The sequence below is a fragment of the Xenopus tropicalis genome, chromosome 6, assembly GCF_000004195.4.
Source record: "Xenopus tropicalis strain Nigerian chromosome 6, UCB_Xtro_10.0, whole genome shotgun sequence".
In the NCBI taxonomy this organism is placed as follows: Eukaryota; Metazoa; Chordata; class Amphibia; order Anura; family Pipidae; genus Xenopus; species Xenopus tropicalis.
In genome coordinates this window covers 25,252,305-25,267,737 of record NC_030682.2, presented here as the reverse complement: position 1 = coordinate 25,267,737, position 15,433 = coordinate 25,252,305, and the positions used below count along the sequence as shown (strand labels likewise).

Genomic DNA, 15,433 nt, shown 5'->3' with positions numbered 1-15,433 from the left:
TTTTAACACATCATCATCTTCTAACAATTATATTTCATGCAATTATTATTATGGTTTTTATCAAGCAACACCATATTCCACTGTGCTGTACAATAGAAATCAATAAGGATAATGTCTTGACCCCCAAATTGTTATACTTTTACCTCCATGTTCGATGGGAAATGTGTATAACCATCGTTGCTGTAGCTCTTTGTTCGAATCTGAGCTGAGATCAGTAGTTATGAGAATGTACTTCCAATAATCACATAGGTTGTGATTGGGTAAGGATTGCAGAGGGAGTCAGCCACATAGGGATACAGCATTATTATCCTTCCTTAAACTTCTAAATACATTTAATAGACATGATTTTCTCTGTCTGAGAACAACATAAAATGGATCTTTTAGACTTTCCTTCTCTTCCAGTAATCAAAGGTTGGTTGACACTTTTAAAAAAAAACCCCATTGTAAGATGAGTGGTGACTCGACAAGCTAAATGTACTTGTAATCAGTGCACTTGTTCGGGGAAATTGCCTGCTAATGCCTTTGCTAAAGCACAGCGCTACAGGGCTGACCTTAACCGCCTCCCTTGCACTTGATCTGCATAACACATTCAGCTTTATTATAACACGAGTACAAAGCTCTGGAAGGTTGAAAAATGTATCCATCATAGGCTGGATTAATTCTGCAAACGTATTTTCATATAATTATAGAAAAGTAGGGCAGGAAGATAATGCACCAGCCTTCTTGCTATTTATGGGATTATTACAATATTAAATTGTACATCTAAAACAAGTAACATGGCATTGATTTTAATGGTATTTATTAGATGGTATTAATATTGAGCCCATTATTTGGTCAAGCATATATCCTATAAGATACCTGGCCAACTGGTTTACTGTAGGTCACATTTTTATTTTGGTAATGCCCTTACCGGTGCCTTCTATTGTTTATATATTTTCCCGAAGTTATCTACATCCCCCCCACCAGGGCACAATGACTTCATCCAAGTAGTACAATATAAATATGCATTCATCATGCAAAGTCTAATCAGTACCTACATAGTAACAGAGTAAGTTAGGTTGAAAAAAAGACCCATGTCTATCAAGTTCAACGTTTATGTCTGTATAAAACCTGCTAGTTGATCCAGAGGAAGGGAAAAAACCCATCTGAAGCCTCTCCAGTTTGCATCAGAGGGGAAAAAATTCCTTCCCGACTCCAAGATGGCAATCGGACCAGTCCCTGCATCAACTTGTACTAAGTGCTATTTTCTGTAACCCTGTTTTTTTCACTTTCTAAAAAGCCATCCAAACCCTTTTGAAGCTATCTAATTTATCTGCCAGTATGACCGATTCACTGTAAAAAACCATTTCCGAATATTATGGCGGCAGAAGCTCCCCAGTTAACAGGGGCGGCAAAAAGCCGCTCCTGGTAACTTTCTTTAAGAGCGGAATTTCCGGTTTCCATCTGGATATGTCCAGAATCGCCCCTGACGGCTACTATACTCCAGAAAATATATTTCCACTGACAATACTGAGAATTGCCTCTGCTAAAACACACATAGAGACAGTTATCAGTAAATGATCAGCATTGTCTGTTTTAGTAGCCACAACATGTAGCTGCTACTAGTAGCTCCATGTGTCTTCACCCTGAGATGCTTTTATAGCACTAGTTGAGCTCCCCCCACTTATATACCTCAGAAAACACCTCTTCCACCATGGCTGCTGAGATGACTATGGACTTGCCTGAGGGTAAAAGACCCACTAGCCTGGAGCACTGCCATATGCAGAGTCCCATTCTTTTGTTCGACTTTAATACCATTGCCATTGCTGCAGCAACCAAGAGTTGTTGGATGTTGAACAACACAATTTACTAAAGTGGGTTGGAGTAGACAAGGAAAGATTAGGGGTGCCACACAAGCAGATCTTTCAATGTATGGCCAGCATTAGGTAGGTGATATTGTGATACTGTGCTTGTGGCCAAATAATTGTATATATGACAGAAATACAAGACAACCTTGCCAAACAAAAGGATCTTTTACCAATATGCCCACCTTGAGGTGGGCAATATTGGATTGATCTGACCCTGCAGAATGGTTGCAGAACTGTTGGAGGGTGAATACTAAATCTGGTACTGTCCAGGAATTAATAAGCCAAAGTATGCAGTTACCAAAATAGAGCAGGAGAATAAAACTACATTTTATCAGAGTAGAATAGAGTAGGACCTCATATTCAGCTAGGTGACATTTATAATTGTATGAGTTGAGGCTCCATTATAATCGCTTTTGTGATGTAAATCCAGTTCCCATAGCAACCATACATCCTATTGTACTCGGTCTTTTGTCTTTGTGTTGAGGTTTAAAGTTTGCATTTTGCTTCCCAATTTTCCTGTTTACTGAATCCCATGGTTTAATTTGCATTTGCAACTAAACTGAGGCACCTAATTGGGCCTAATTAAAACAATTAAAAATCCAGTTTCTGGTGAGAATTTACAATGTTTTCCGAAAACAGTGTTTGAGGTTATGCTGATTCCTATTGGCAGGATCTCAAAAAACCCATCCTTTATCCAACGTGCTACATTACCTTCACCTCTCTCTATTTCCGTACACTAAACTGAGGTTTTTACCTTCTGGTTTCACGTCATCCTCTTTGGTTCAACATATGATCAGGACCTCATTGGCTAATAGGTTACATTTACAGTAAGTAAAAATCATCATCAAATCAGTCATACTGTCATGGTTCCAGGAGTCATGGGGACTCAAATCAAATAAGCATACACTTCAGTTCTCAGTTTATTTGGAGTGCACTCAGCAATTACTTTGGGAACCTCTGCACTAAACTCCCCACTGGTGAGGATACAGTTTGTTTCAATGCCCTGACTATTCTACACAGTTGTATATGTTGGAGAGAAAGCCTGACTATTCTACACAGTTGTATATGTTGGAGAGAAAGCCCACTTGCTAAGCCTGTGCTGCTCAGCGGGGGGGGGGGGGGGGGGGGGGGGACTGTGAAGTGCATTCATCTTGGTTGACAGATTAATTCAATTACTGTCGTTAGTGTGGTGACATTTATTTTCAAACTCAGTCAGCCTTAGCCTTGGAATCTAAAACTAGAGAACAGCTTAGGCGTGACTGAGAAGTAATAAGTTGAATGGCAAGCACCAATTCAAAATGGTCAATGGCATCAGTATAAACAAGGCAGGAGAGGTAGAACTCTACAGTGTATAGGTCTATAGGTTAGCCAATGGCACAAAGGGAAAGAATGATGGGTGCTTAGGTACAAACCAAATCATGTTATGCCATTAAGGCATTAGAGATCTGAAGTTTGCCTGATTTGCTTTAGGGGAGGTGACAGAGGTTGGTTACAGTAGCAATAAATATTTTCATTCAGATCCCATGGGGTCTTCTACTGTCTCTGTCAGTGTGTGAGGCAGAGTCAGGTCTAAGCTAAATAAGAAATTAATATTATTAGTTGATGGTAGATGATAGAAGACTATTTTCCAGGTAGTAAAAGCATTAATGGCAGCTAAACCTTAGAGCAGAGCTTCCCAAGCTGTAGGACTATCCACCCTAGGGGGAGCCAAACCCTTGCCAAGGGGCATATCTTAACTCCAGTAAGGGTACAATCTAGAGACAATGCCTATTGGCCTTATAGATAGTCCTGGAAGCCTAGATTTAATATCAGCGAGAGAGAGATTTAAAGAGAACGCATGTATCAGTAACCCATAGCAACCAATAAGATGTTTGCTTTGAAACAGGTGAACAGTAAATGCTACCTGCTGATTGGTTGCTATGGGCTACTGCTCCTGGGCAAGCTTAATGCCTTTTATTACATATGGGGGTAACTAAAACAGAGAACAGCAGACTTTTATTACATAACCCCCTTAGAGATGTGGCTGAAGCAGACAGAAAGAAAAGTTATCACAAAAACACAATTCTGATAATTTAGCAAATTTTTGTATTTTGGGAAGTTGTGATGATAGAAAATAACGAGGGGAAGGATTTCTGTAGAACTCTGTATTTATCCCTCCCCCTCTTGCTTGTTGGCTGCTAATGTAAATTCATTATTATATTTGTCCATGTCTTCCTTAATAAATTGAAACAGAAAAAGCTCCAGGCACACACATAGTAAATTGTCTCATAATTGGCTTAGAAATTGAGCCTACATAAAGGGATGGCAAGATGAGAAGAGCAAAAGTCATACCTGACCAGGGCCAGGGGGGAAATAGATATCGAATGGCTGCCCCTGCCTGTAGAAGCTAAACCTCGCTATGTGCCCCCATATTGTCAACTGTGTAACTTTGGGTGTCAAAGTTGTATTAGCTTTACAGCACTGTGGAATATGTTACTGTTGTGATATATGCATAAACATTAATAAAATAATTGTAGATTCTAAATCAAAGCTTCACTCTTGTCTGCCATTGGCTGGCAGGAGTACAACAGTACAGCTGTAGTTGGGTAACTGTGCCTGATTTATAACCCAGACAGACAATATGGTTCCCATAGGCACAGTGCTTATATGTCTGTTTAGCACATTATTCAGTGCATTTGTTTTATATGTCCCCAGTAGCACAGATACGGGCCGTAGTTCAGGGATGTTGTACTCTTACGCCTATGCTCCTATATAGTATTCTCTAATTCAGTGCTGTCCAACTTCTGTGCTACTAAGGGCCGGAGGACTGACAATGGAAGCAATTGTTGTCCACGCCTAGTTTTTAAACCACACCCACTTAAAGTCATGCCCGTGTTACCACACCCACCTTTAAGGCCAAACTGCAAGAGACTGACTGTAACTTTCAGCATCATATTACCCAACATTAAATGGCAAATTAACACCCAGCATCAAATGGCACTGACCATCCAACATTAAATGTCAATTAATGTCCAGCATCATATGGCATGGACTGCCCAACATTAAATGGCACAGTGTCACAGGCACTAATCACCCAACATGGACAGTAGCTTCCAGCATTAAATGTCAGAGTAACCAGCATCAGTGACCCCCAAAAAATAATAACATACCAACTACCAGCATGTACTTGAACACCATCAATTTTTTTCACTATTAAAATTCTTTACCCTCTCTCACTGTGCATTCCACTACTCGTGGCCAAGAAAAATGCTTAAGAAGTCTTTGCCTATAAGACAGGGTTATTTATAACTTAATGTCACCACGGTTGCACTGGGGGGTGCCGGGCCCACCGGGGCTGTCACCACAGGGGTCCTGCACCCCCCAAGGTGCCCCCGCCGGCAGCGTCCCCCTAACCCACCGCCAGACGTCCTCCCCTGAGAGCGTATAAGGAGGACACTGGCAGCCGGGGGAGCGGCAACAGGGTCGGGTCTGAGCCACTGGAGCCCACCAGGGGTACCTGTTTATACCAGGACCACTGGATTTACCTACCCCACTATCAATGGTATTAATTCAAGGAGGTTGGGTCAATAGCTGCAGCAGACTTGCAGCAAGCAAATCCTAAGCTAATATCATTATTAATGCCATGCACCTTGGTGCTCTGATATCACTTTCTGCTACTTGCGTATAGTTTATGAAAATGTTTACCCACATTACTGTGTGCTTGGGCTATTGCTGTGGGCGCAACTTGGAGCTGCAATGATGCAACAATTCTGCAGGAAACGGTGCATTGTGGGAAAGAATGGTTATTTGTGTGCAATAAATGAGGCCTTGAGTCTACAAGCCTTGTTTCCACTGCAAGGGGTCACATGACAGTGTGAATTCATACTTGTTAGCCATTTTGTTTTTTTTCTGACCTTCGTTGATACCCAGAACTGACGCTAGGATGAATGTTAGAGTGCATTATTGTGAAATTAGATGAATAAGTGACCCCCTGATATCATCACAATTACTCTTCTGTTTCTAGAGTCACTTTTCAGTTAAGAAAGGAGCTGCAGCCTTAGGGATTGGCACGGACAGTGTGATCCTTATCAAAGCCGATGAAAGGTATACAAACCCTCCGAATGTCATATAGCGCAGCAGAGGACATTTCTGGTAATTCATTTGATTTAGGTCAAAATAACACGAGGCAGCGGATTGTATAAGCTGTCACACAATGTATTTGTTTGGTTGAAGCGCACTGTTAATGATAGGGTGACCTCAATTCTCTCTCAGCTGCGCAGCATGTCAAACGCAAGCACATATTTTATTACTTTGCGAGGGCCGAGCACTTCCTGCGGGTAGAAACAATCTGCTGTACACTATAGGGAAATCGGATGATATGTTGGATGCTTGGAAACTCTGGCATGAAAAGTCGGAAAGGGACAAATGTATAGACATTATTAACATTTATAATATAGTGTGCACTTATAAGGAAAGCTTTGTAGAGTCAGATGAAATATAATAAGCAGGGGGGGAAAATATTGCCATAGAAACAGTAATTAAAGGGAAACTCTTTAATTGTTAAAGTGCCCCACATAACACAGAAATGACCAGTATATCTATTACTGTAAACTCTTAGTTCAAAAACTATGAATACCATTTTTATATACTGAAATCCAGCTGCACAACAGTTCTTCTCTTTCTGCATCATTTAAAATCCTGGCAGGGGAGGAGGGACTAAAACATTACAAATTGTAACAACTTCACCACAGCTCACAGACAAAATGCAGGAACTACATGCTGGCAGCAGCACTCCTCGATTTAGGCCATTTACGTTTATTTCCAGTGTTTATATTTGCCAGCTCTCCTGTTTTTACAGGGTCATCTAAGAAGGCAGTTTTTTTTCCTATGATATACCAATTCTGAATTTTATTTTAAGTAAGTAATGAGTTTTTAATCAACAATTAATTTGTTGATTTGGAGAGCAAGGACACTATGAGGGAAACAGGCAGGAGTCGTGTTCCGGAGTGCGGTCCCATTCCGTTACTCTCAATAAACACAAAAGGAGAGGCTTACTTAAAATTAGGATACAAAAGTAGTTAGAAAAGCATGTAGGACCTGGTAATAGTTATATATGTGCTCCTTAAACTATTTGGGGAATGCTTCTTTGTTCAAGGAAACCAAACACAACAATCGAAATATACATTGCTGGCAGTTAATATGTTCCATTCTGGTTCTAGGGGGAGACTGATACCATCGGATCTTGAAAGACGAATTATCGAAGCCAAACAAAATGTAAGTCCCTTTCTGTTTTTCTGAGTGGTCAGTAATCTATAAAAATTAGTGCTCCCTGCAGTTCAGGCACAATTATATAAATAACAGAGAGCCCAAAGATATTTTGTATGTATGTATGTGTATATATTTATTTACAAAGCGCTGCTTATGTATACAGGGCTGTACAGCAGAATAATACATTTATAAACAAATAGGGGGCCATTACAATAATAGATAAATACAGAGTACAGATATTGGACTCCTTATCCGGAAACCCATTATCCAGAAAGTTCCAAATTACAGAAAGGCCATCTCCCATAGACTCCATTTTAATCAAATAGTTCACATTTTTAAAAATGATTTCATTTTTCTCTCCAATAATAAAACAGTGCCTTGTACTTGATTCCAACTAAGATGTAATTAAGCCTTATTGGGGGCAGAACAGCCCTATTGGGTTTAATTACTGTTACTATCATTTTATTTGCAGACTCAAGGTAGGAGATCTGAATTACAGAAAGATCCCTTATCCGGAAAACCCCAGGTCCCAAGCATTCTGGATAACAGGTCCTATACCTGTACAATAATGAATACAAATAAATAAAAAGTATAGTTACATTAGTTATATCCACAGAGCAAAGTGACAAAAGAATGGAGGTCCCTGCCCCGCAGAGCTTACAATCTAAATTTGTAAGCCAAAAGATATCCAGCTGTCTGCTTTCAGGACTGAAACTTATCTATTACTATAGATATCTATATATATACCTCAATAAAGAGATACAATTTCCTTTTACATTTAGCTAGCTGAAATACTACAAGATAAATGTATTATTCTATTTTTATTTCTATTGTATTGTTTCTGGTTCTATTGTTTCTGTAAAGGTTCAGTTGTTCTGTGAGTTCCGTGCTGGCCACACACCCAGTCTTATGTCCTTGATATCAGACCTCCTGTCAGGTCTCATAATCCGCTTTTGTAATAAACCATCAAGGGAGTAGCCAAGCAGGCAAGGCCACAAACTCTCAGCAATAGTTGTTTATGGGTGGCTATGTGAAGCATCAACAGAAATAGCCCCCTTAGTTTGCTAATAGCTTATATAGTCAAATACTATAAAATACAGGAATAGCAGGTGGTGTGAGTAGTAAATTATGGAACATATGATATGTGTGAAATGTGAAATTATATGTTCTGTGGGACCACAGGGGCCCTCCAGAAAACCTATGGCTATGGGGCCACTCTCCAAATTACTTCTACTCCACTCCTCACTCAACCTCCATATTTTCCTAGTTCTATTCTTTTATATATTTAGTCTCTTTGTTTATACAGAAAATAAGGAATGACCATGAACTAGGCCAAACGTTTAGAAGCATGAGGGCCCCCTGACACCTGGGCCCACTGGGAGTTTTCCTGGTATCCCTGCGGGCCAGTCCCACACTTGTTTGGAATAAATCCTGTGGATGTTGCACCTAGCCATGTTCCACGGGATTTGTTGATTTGTATATATAAACAGACTCATGGAGATTGGGATTATCCCAACATGAACAGACAACTGGCTTACACTTATCACACAAGCTGTGAATATTGCAGTTATCTTGTTGAACTTTTCCCCTTGATCTTTTAATCCTTTCTTGTTTTTTACTCATACGAATGCAAACCAAATCCAACAGAAAAAGCTTTACAAATATAAAGAGATTATATTGCGGATTTTACTATCCCTAAAGGACTCGAGCCACTGTCATTAAACAATATAAATAATTACTAGGATACAGGAATATAATCGTGAAAGGTTTGCTGTATTATTGACATGATTACATTTTTTATATAATCACAACCCAAAAATAGCTGATATTAAGAAAATTAATTGTTAGATAATTGGGCACAAAATTCCTATGGATGAATAGCACTGTTAACACCCTGGTGTAAAGCTTCTAATGTCAGTTTTGGTGCACATAGCCCAGTGATCCACAACCAGTGGCTCAGGGGCAACATGTTGCTCCCCAACCCCTTGGATGTTGCTCTCAGTGCCCCCAAACCAGGTAGTTATTTTTGAATTCCTGACTTGGGGGCAAGTTGTGGTTGAATAAAAACAAGATTTCCTACCAAATAAAGCCCCCTGTAAGCTGATAGTGTGCATAGAGGCTGCCTAATAGCCAATCTTAGCCCTTATTTGGCTCCTCCATGAACTTTTATGGTGTTTGTGTTGCTCTCCAAGTCTTTTTTACATTTGATTGTGGCTCACGAGTAAGAAAAGTTGGGGACCCCTGACATAGCCAAACCCAGACTTGCTCTGGGATTTATATTACTGCACATTTGTATTATTTCTTGCCATTGTTTTCTCCCATACAGGGCTATGTTCCATTCTTCGTTAGTGCTACTGCAGGAACTACCGTTTATGGAGCATTTGACCCCCTAGTATCTATCGCTGATATTTGCAAAAAGTACAGGATTTGGATGCATGTAGATGTGAGTATGTTTATCTGTTCCTTACTGCTCTTCTATAAGGTGCTTACATATTTCCTTGTTCCATTTGGACAGCCCTGTACCGAATCACATATTGCCCAGAATTGTAGGGTTTCCATAATTGGCCCTAAAACAACACCTCGGTATTTCCAATGGCACGCTCAAAACTACATTGAAGTGCTACATTCAGCCCCCCGGACCCCAGCTAATTTTGTATTTTTCCCTTCTCAGGCTGCATGGGGTGGCGGATTATTGATGTCAAGGAAGCACAAATGGAAGCTTAATGGAGCTGACAGGTACAATCCATTAGTTTGTCAATGGGAAGCATGCAGTATTTTGGTACATTAACCAAGAAAACTAGAATACATTATCAGAATGTGTTTTGCTTCGGGACTTTTTTGCAGAAATAAGTAGTTTATATATAAAGAATTACACATACACCTACATGCAAAGAAGTTTTTAAACACATTCTTCCCAATAGCCCTCAGAGAAACAAGTCCACCAACACTACTTGTAAGACTAACTTACTGCTACATTGGGTTAGTAGTTGCTCCCTGCCATGCACAGCCCATCTTCCTCTCATTTTGACACTTCCAACAACCATGTGGGCCAATGCTTCTCTTACTGCTACAGAACCCCAACTCTACAAAACAGAGGTATTTGCCACTACCCACCAAGCATTGCAGCTCGTCATGGCGCTTTTTCACTTTGTAAGATTATTAGTCTTGGCTCTTAGGGAACATAGCAGATGTGCTTCACATGTATATGGATGTGTGAAATGCACACTTATCTACCCTGAAACTGCCAGCCTGGAATTTCAGGCCAGATATCGGTCGGGCAGGCCAGTCGGTAGTCCCTATACACGGGTTGATTAGCTGCCGAATCGGTCTAAGGGACGGATATCGGCAGCTAGAATCGGCCCGTGTATGGGGACCTTAACTTAGTGTCTTTTATTACATAACCCCATTGGATGTGATACCATTCCAACGCAAATACAAGGGAAATAGAATGCACTTAAAGTTATGCCTCCACATTAGTAAAGTGTCTCTAATTACTTCATACTCTAGAACAGTGCTGTCCAACTTCTGCGGTGCAGAGGGCCGGAATTTCTCGCGCATACATGGGGGAGGGCCGCTAATGGAAGCCAGTTTTGACCACTCCCCCCTTTTAAACCACACCCACTTCAAACCACACCCATTTTATCACAATGGTGGTAGTGCAGCAAAAACCCAAATGTTTGGTCCTCACTGCGGGGATATCAACCGTCATTAATATGTGAAAGAATTATATTATTAAATATTAAGACATACCCTTAAATCCATATGCCTCCTCCTCCCCTGTGGATAGCACAGCAACCCCCAGCATATAATTACACACCTTAGGGACCATTTAATGGCTATTTCCAACTGCTAACAAACTCCCAGAACAAACCCTTGCCAGGTTCACCTCTCACAGGCACCTATTTGTGTGTGCCATACTCTGCCTGCCCTATGATGCCTGTGTCTGCCATATGCTGCCTGTGTGTGCCATACTCTGCCTGCCCTATGATGCCTGTGTATGCCATACTCTGCCTGCCCTATGATGCCTGTGTCTGCCATATGCTGCCTGTGTGTGCCATACTCTGCCTGCCCTATGATGCCTGTGTGTGCCATACTCTGCCTGCCCTATGATGCCTGTGTCTGCCATATGCTGCCTGTGTGTGCCATACTTTGCCCTACCCTGCCTGTGTGTGCCATACTCTCCCTGCCCTTAGCTGCCTGTGTGTTCAATACCCTCCCTGTCCTATGCTGCCTGTTTGTGCCATACCCTCCCTGCCCTATGCTGCCTATGTGCCATACTCTGCCTACCCTATGCCTGAGCCTGAGGTGTGAACACTGCAGGGGGTGAACAATGCAGAGATTAAAAGGTGTAAACAGTACAGGGGATTACATATTTAAACAATACAGAGGGATTACAGCCTGAATCTGAAGTGAGAACCATGCAGGGGGGCAGTTAATCTCAGTACTGAAACCATTTAAAGTTTACACAAGGGTAAACCATCAAAGCAGCCAGACAGGTGGAGGGCCACACAGAGGCGGGCCGCCAGTTGGACAGCACTGCTCTAGAATGTTACTCTACCTATGTAGACTGTAAGGTAATTGGTCCCTACTCCTGCAATACCTGTCGCTTACTGTACTGTTATTTTCTCTCTTTATGATGTTGTTAATTCTATTGGGGTGCTATGGGTGCTGCAAATAAACCTGCATACATAGTGTACTCTAAATTAGCAGTAAATATTCCTTTAAAAGTAATTTTTCATACAGGGAGCTTCCTGGCACCATGAAAATAGCAACATATTTCATTTAGAAGCCTCTGTGCCCCTCCCCCCATGAAATTACCCCTAATTTTAGTCTCTGGCTGGGCACATTGTTACCATGGGTAATAGGAGGTCACTACCTCCCTTCTTGCTATATACAGGGGGGCTTTGAGTTCACTTAGCAGACAAATTATACATCATTATTGTTATTATGACCCAATTGCAGATGGTAATTGCCTTTACCTCTCAGGGATTAAAGCCAGGGAATTAGCCGAGAGCACTGAACCAGTGATTTGACACATGCAGATGTTCAGGGGAGAGCGGAAAGATTTCCCAGCAAATGAAATGGCTGTGAGGTGACATTTGAGATGCTCTCTGATGCAAGAAGTCACTGATGTATAGGGCTTCGCCTGTCTATGTTCTTATCATTTTCAATGGGCAGCGACAATATAAGTCGATGGAAGAAATTCCATGCAAAATACATACAAATTCCCCAGGCCATCTCCTATAGAATACACTGTAATCAAATCATTCTAATTTTAAAAATGATTTTCTTTTCCTCTGTCATAATTAAACAGAATCTTGTACTTGCTCGCAAGTGAGTTACATGAATCCATGCTAGTGGCAAAACAATCCTATTGGGCTTATTTCATGTTTGAATGATTTCTAGCAGAATTAAGATATGGAGATCCAAATTACATAAAGATCCCTTATCTGGAAAACCCAAAGTAAAAGGAAATGTAAACCCCCAAAACAAAATCATGTGAATGGCTCAGAGTGCTCTTCTTCTAAGCACTTTTGCAATTGACATTATTTTTAGATTTTAAGATAATATCAGTTTGTAAAGTGCTAATATAATGAGTTTGAAACAATGGCACCACCTGCTGTTCGTTTCGGCTGAAAATAAATTTTCTGATAAAGGTAAGTTTTGTGATGTTGCTCTGCTTAGAACATTAAGTTAGAGGACAAAAAAGAGACACCCGACATTTCTCTGGTCAAATCAAAGCAGAAAATCCATTTTTAGCCGGCAGTAGCCAGTGGCCAAAAATGAACAGCAGGTGGCGCTGTTGTTTCAAATTCATTATGTTAGTAATTTAAAAACTGCTAATTCTTGAAAACAAAACTGTGCTTACAATGTCTTTATTAATGTACAATAGATAAATAAAATGATTAATGTGATAGCTGTGAACAACCTTGCATTGTGAAATGGGACTTTTCTGAATCTGACGAATTCTTATTCTACTAAATAAAAAGTGTCCTATTATAAACATGCATACGGAGTGTGGTGGATGGTTAGCTATGCCTTCCCATATAGTGTTCATTGTTTTGTTTCTTGTACTTTAAGATAAAGTACAAGAAACAAACCTAACAATTAGTTCCTGCTGCAAACAACTCTATGCTGTGTGTCAGTAATGAACTGCACATCGCTGACTCCTGCTGAAATCATCCAGTTAAAGCTGGGCATACACGTGGCAATCTGGCGATGTTTCGTGCAACCATCGGTCGCACAAAACATCGTCAGATCCGCCACACACCATCAAGGCTGAAACAGCGGATAAGGAGGTAGAAACAATAGGATTTCCACCTCCTTCTGCCGATTCAGCCCTGACGGCAGATTTTGCTCAGGCGCCTTCTATGGCGCCCAATCAAAATTTTCTCACCTGGCCGATCGGCGAGTCGACCGATATCAGCAGCTTCCTGCGATACCGGTCGACTCACCGACTTGCCATACACGCACCAAATATCGTACAAAACGAGGTTTAGTACGATATTATCTGTGCATGTATGGCCAGCAGATCTTTACGTGTATGGGGACCTTAAGATTACAGCAACGAGGATACAGACAAGGACTGCATCAACCTTGATGTGTTGGGGAAATCAAACCTGCCCAATCGTTATCTGCCCAATTTTCCGCCAGATATCAGTCAGGTAGGCCAGTCAGAGGGTCCCATACAGGGGCAGATAAACTGCAGAATTAGTAGCTTACATCTGCCCATGTATGGCCACCTTTAGAACAGATTAAATCAGCCAGTTCCTACCCAGAAAACTACAGGCATTTTTAAAAACAGGGATCAGGTTTTGCTGATGACAATTTTGTTTATAAAACTACTGTATGTGTTTTGTTCAACAGACAGTGGATGAAACCATTTAACTTTTCAGAATAATTTGTTTTCAGGGCTAATTCTGTGACATGGAATCCACACAAAATGATGGGAGTTCCACTGCAGTGCTCGGCATTGCTGGTCAGGGAAGAGGTAAGTCTTCTTCCATTGTATTTATTTTCTAGCTGAAGGCAACTGACAGACGATTTTTAGAAGGAAACTGCCTGTGCAATTATCCAAATTAGGAAAACTGACGCAGCCCTGCCCCCCTGACATGCCCATGTGATGTCACATCCCGCCCCCTGGCCAGAGTTATGGAAAGATTAAAGGAGACATATCATATAAAAATTATGAATGTACCAGTGAATTATACTCCTCTAAATACAGAAGGATTGTGCTTATAAAGTTGTGTTTTGTACTGATTTATTGAGAAATTTGAAAATTGAGGGAGCTCCAATAAAGGGGCCATTTTTACAGATAGGGTTAATGTTTAGCCCAAAGGGAAACCAGCACCGGATATTATTCATAATTGCCTACAAAATTAGGGTTTTTTCCATTTATCCAATATGTCTCCTTTAAGGTGACAACCCTAAACTGACTGCTTGTGTGTTTATAGCTTATGGTTCAGCAGACAGGCCCTCAGATTCTGTTAGACTACAAGTCCCAGCATCCCTGAGAGCCTTCGGCTATTCAGGGAAGTAACAAGGAACCAGGAACAGGAAGTTGCAAGGGCCCAGCAGCACTGTGCTTCCCTGATACACACATATTCACTGTGTAGGAAGAAATGTTGCATAAGAGGAGGTTTCTGAATACTGCATGCTTTGTGGGGTTTATTTTACCAACCACATACAGACATGTCAACAACTCGTATTATCGGGAGTTCCCCCTGATTTAAAGGACATGTAAACCCCACACACACAAATTTAATCAGTGAACAGCCTCTTTGAAATCTTTCAATACCTGCCACACTGGTTGTCCAGAGGTTAATAGTAAGGCTGCAGTGTCCCCTTAATCACTTAGATTTCCTTCTCCTCCTGTAACCCACTCGGCCCCCTCCCTCAGGAATTTGCTTCGACTTTTGGCTAGTGGGCATGCTCAGTTTTTCTAAACTCAAATTACTAAACACGCCCCCCAGTCTAGCAGCCAGTGAAGAGATGGCATTGCTGGTTCCCATAGAAACTCAGCTCTAGCTGTCAGCTTCAGTTTTTTTTTCTCCTAATCTCCTCTCCTGAGCTCAGCTCAGACAAAGCAGAACTTTTATCAGAGACAGTTGTGCCTGTATGAGCCTGTATTCTTGATGAAATGTATGCTGAATAAGCGTCTGTGTGTGTGTATGCTGTTTGCAGATCTAAATGTATCTGATTATGTATCAGAGGAAAAATGGCCACCGGGTGAAAGCTGCTATTTGCTTTAGGAAAATGTGATGGTGCTGCAAACAGAGGGGATATATACAGTACAAATAATGCCATTTGGGTGGGGGAGACGTGCCCAACTGATATAC

The 15,433-nt window shown here is 41.1% G+C and overlaps 1 protein-coding gene across 1 annotated transcript in view; it reads left to right on the top strand.

Annotated features, from left to right (window-relative positions):
• gad2 (glutamate decarboxylase 2) overlaps positions 1 to 15,433 on the top strand; it is a 55,029-nt gene that overhangs the window by 28,187 nt on the left and 11,409 nt on the right. Inside the window, exons 8-12 of the mRNA XM_018094777.2 lie at positions 5,851 to 5,930; positions 7,046 to 7,100; positions 9,421 to 9,537; positions 9,766 to 9,830; positions 14,007 to 14,085. Of these exons, the coding sequence (XP_017950266.1) occupies positions 5,851 to 5,930; positions 7,046 to 7,100; positions 9,421 to 9,537; positions 9,766 to 9,830; positions 14,007 to 14,085 (396 nt within the window). The remainder of the gene's footprint in view (positions 1 to 5,850; positions 5,931 to 7,045; positions 7,101 to 9,420; positions 9,538 to 9,765; positions 9,831 to 14,006; positions 14,086 to 15,433) is intronic.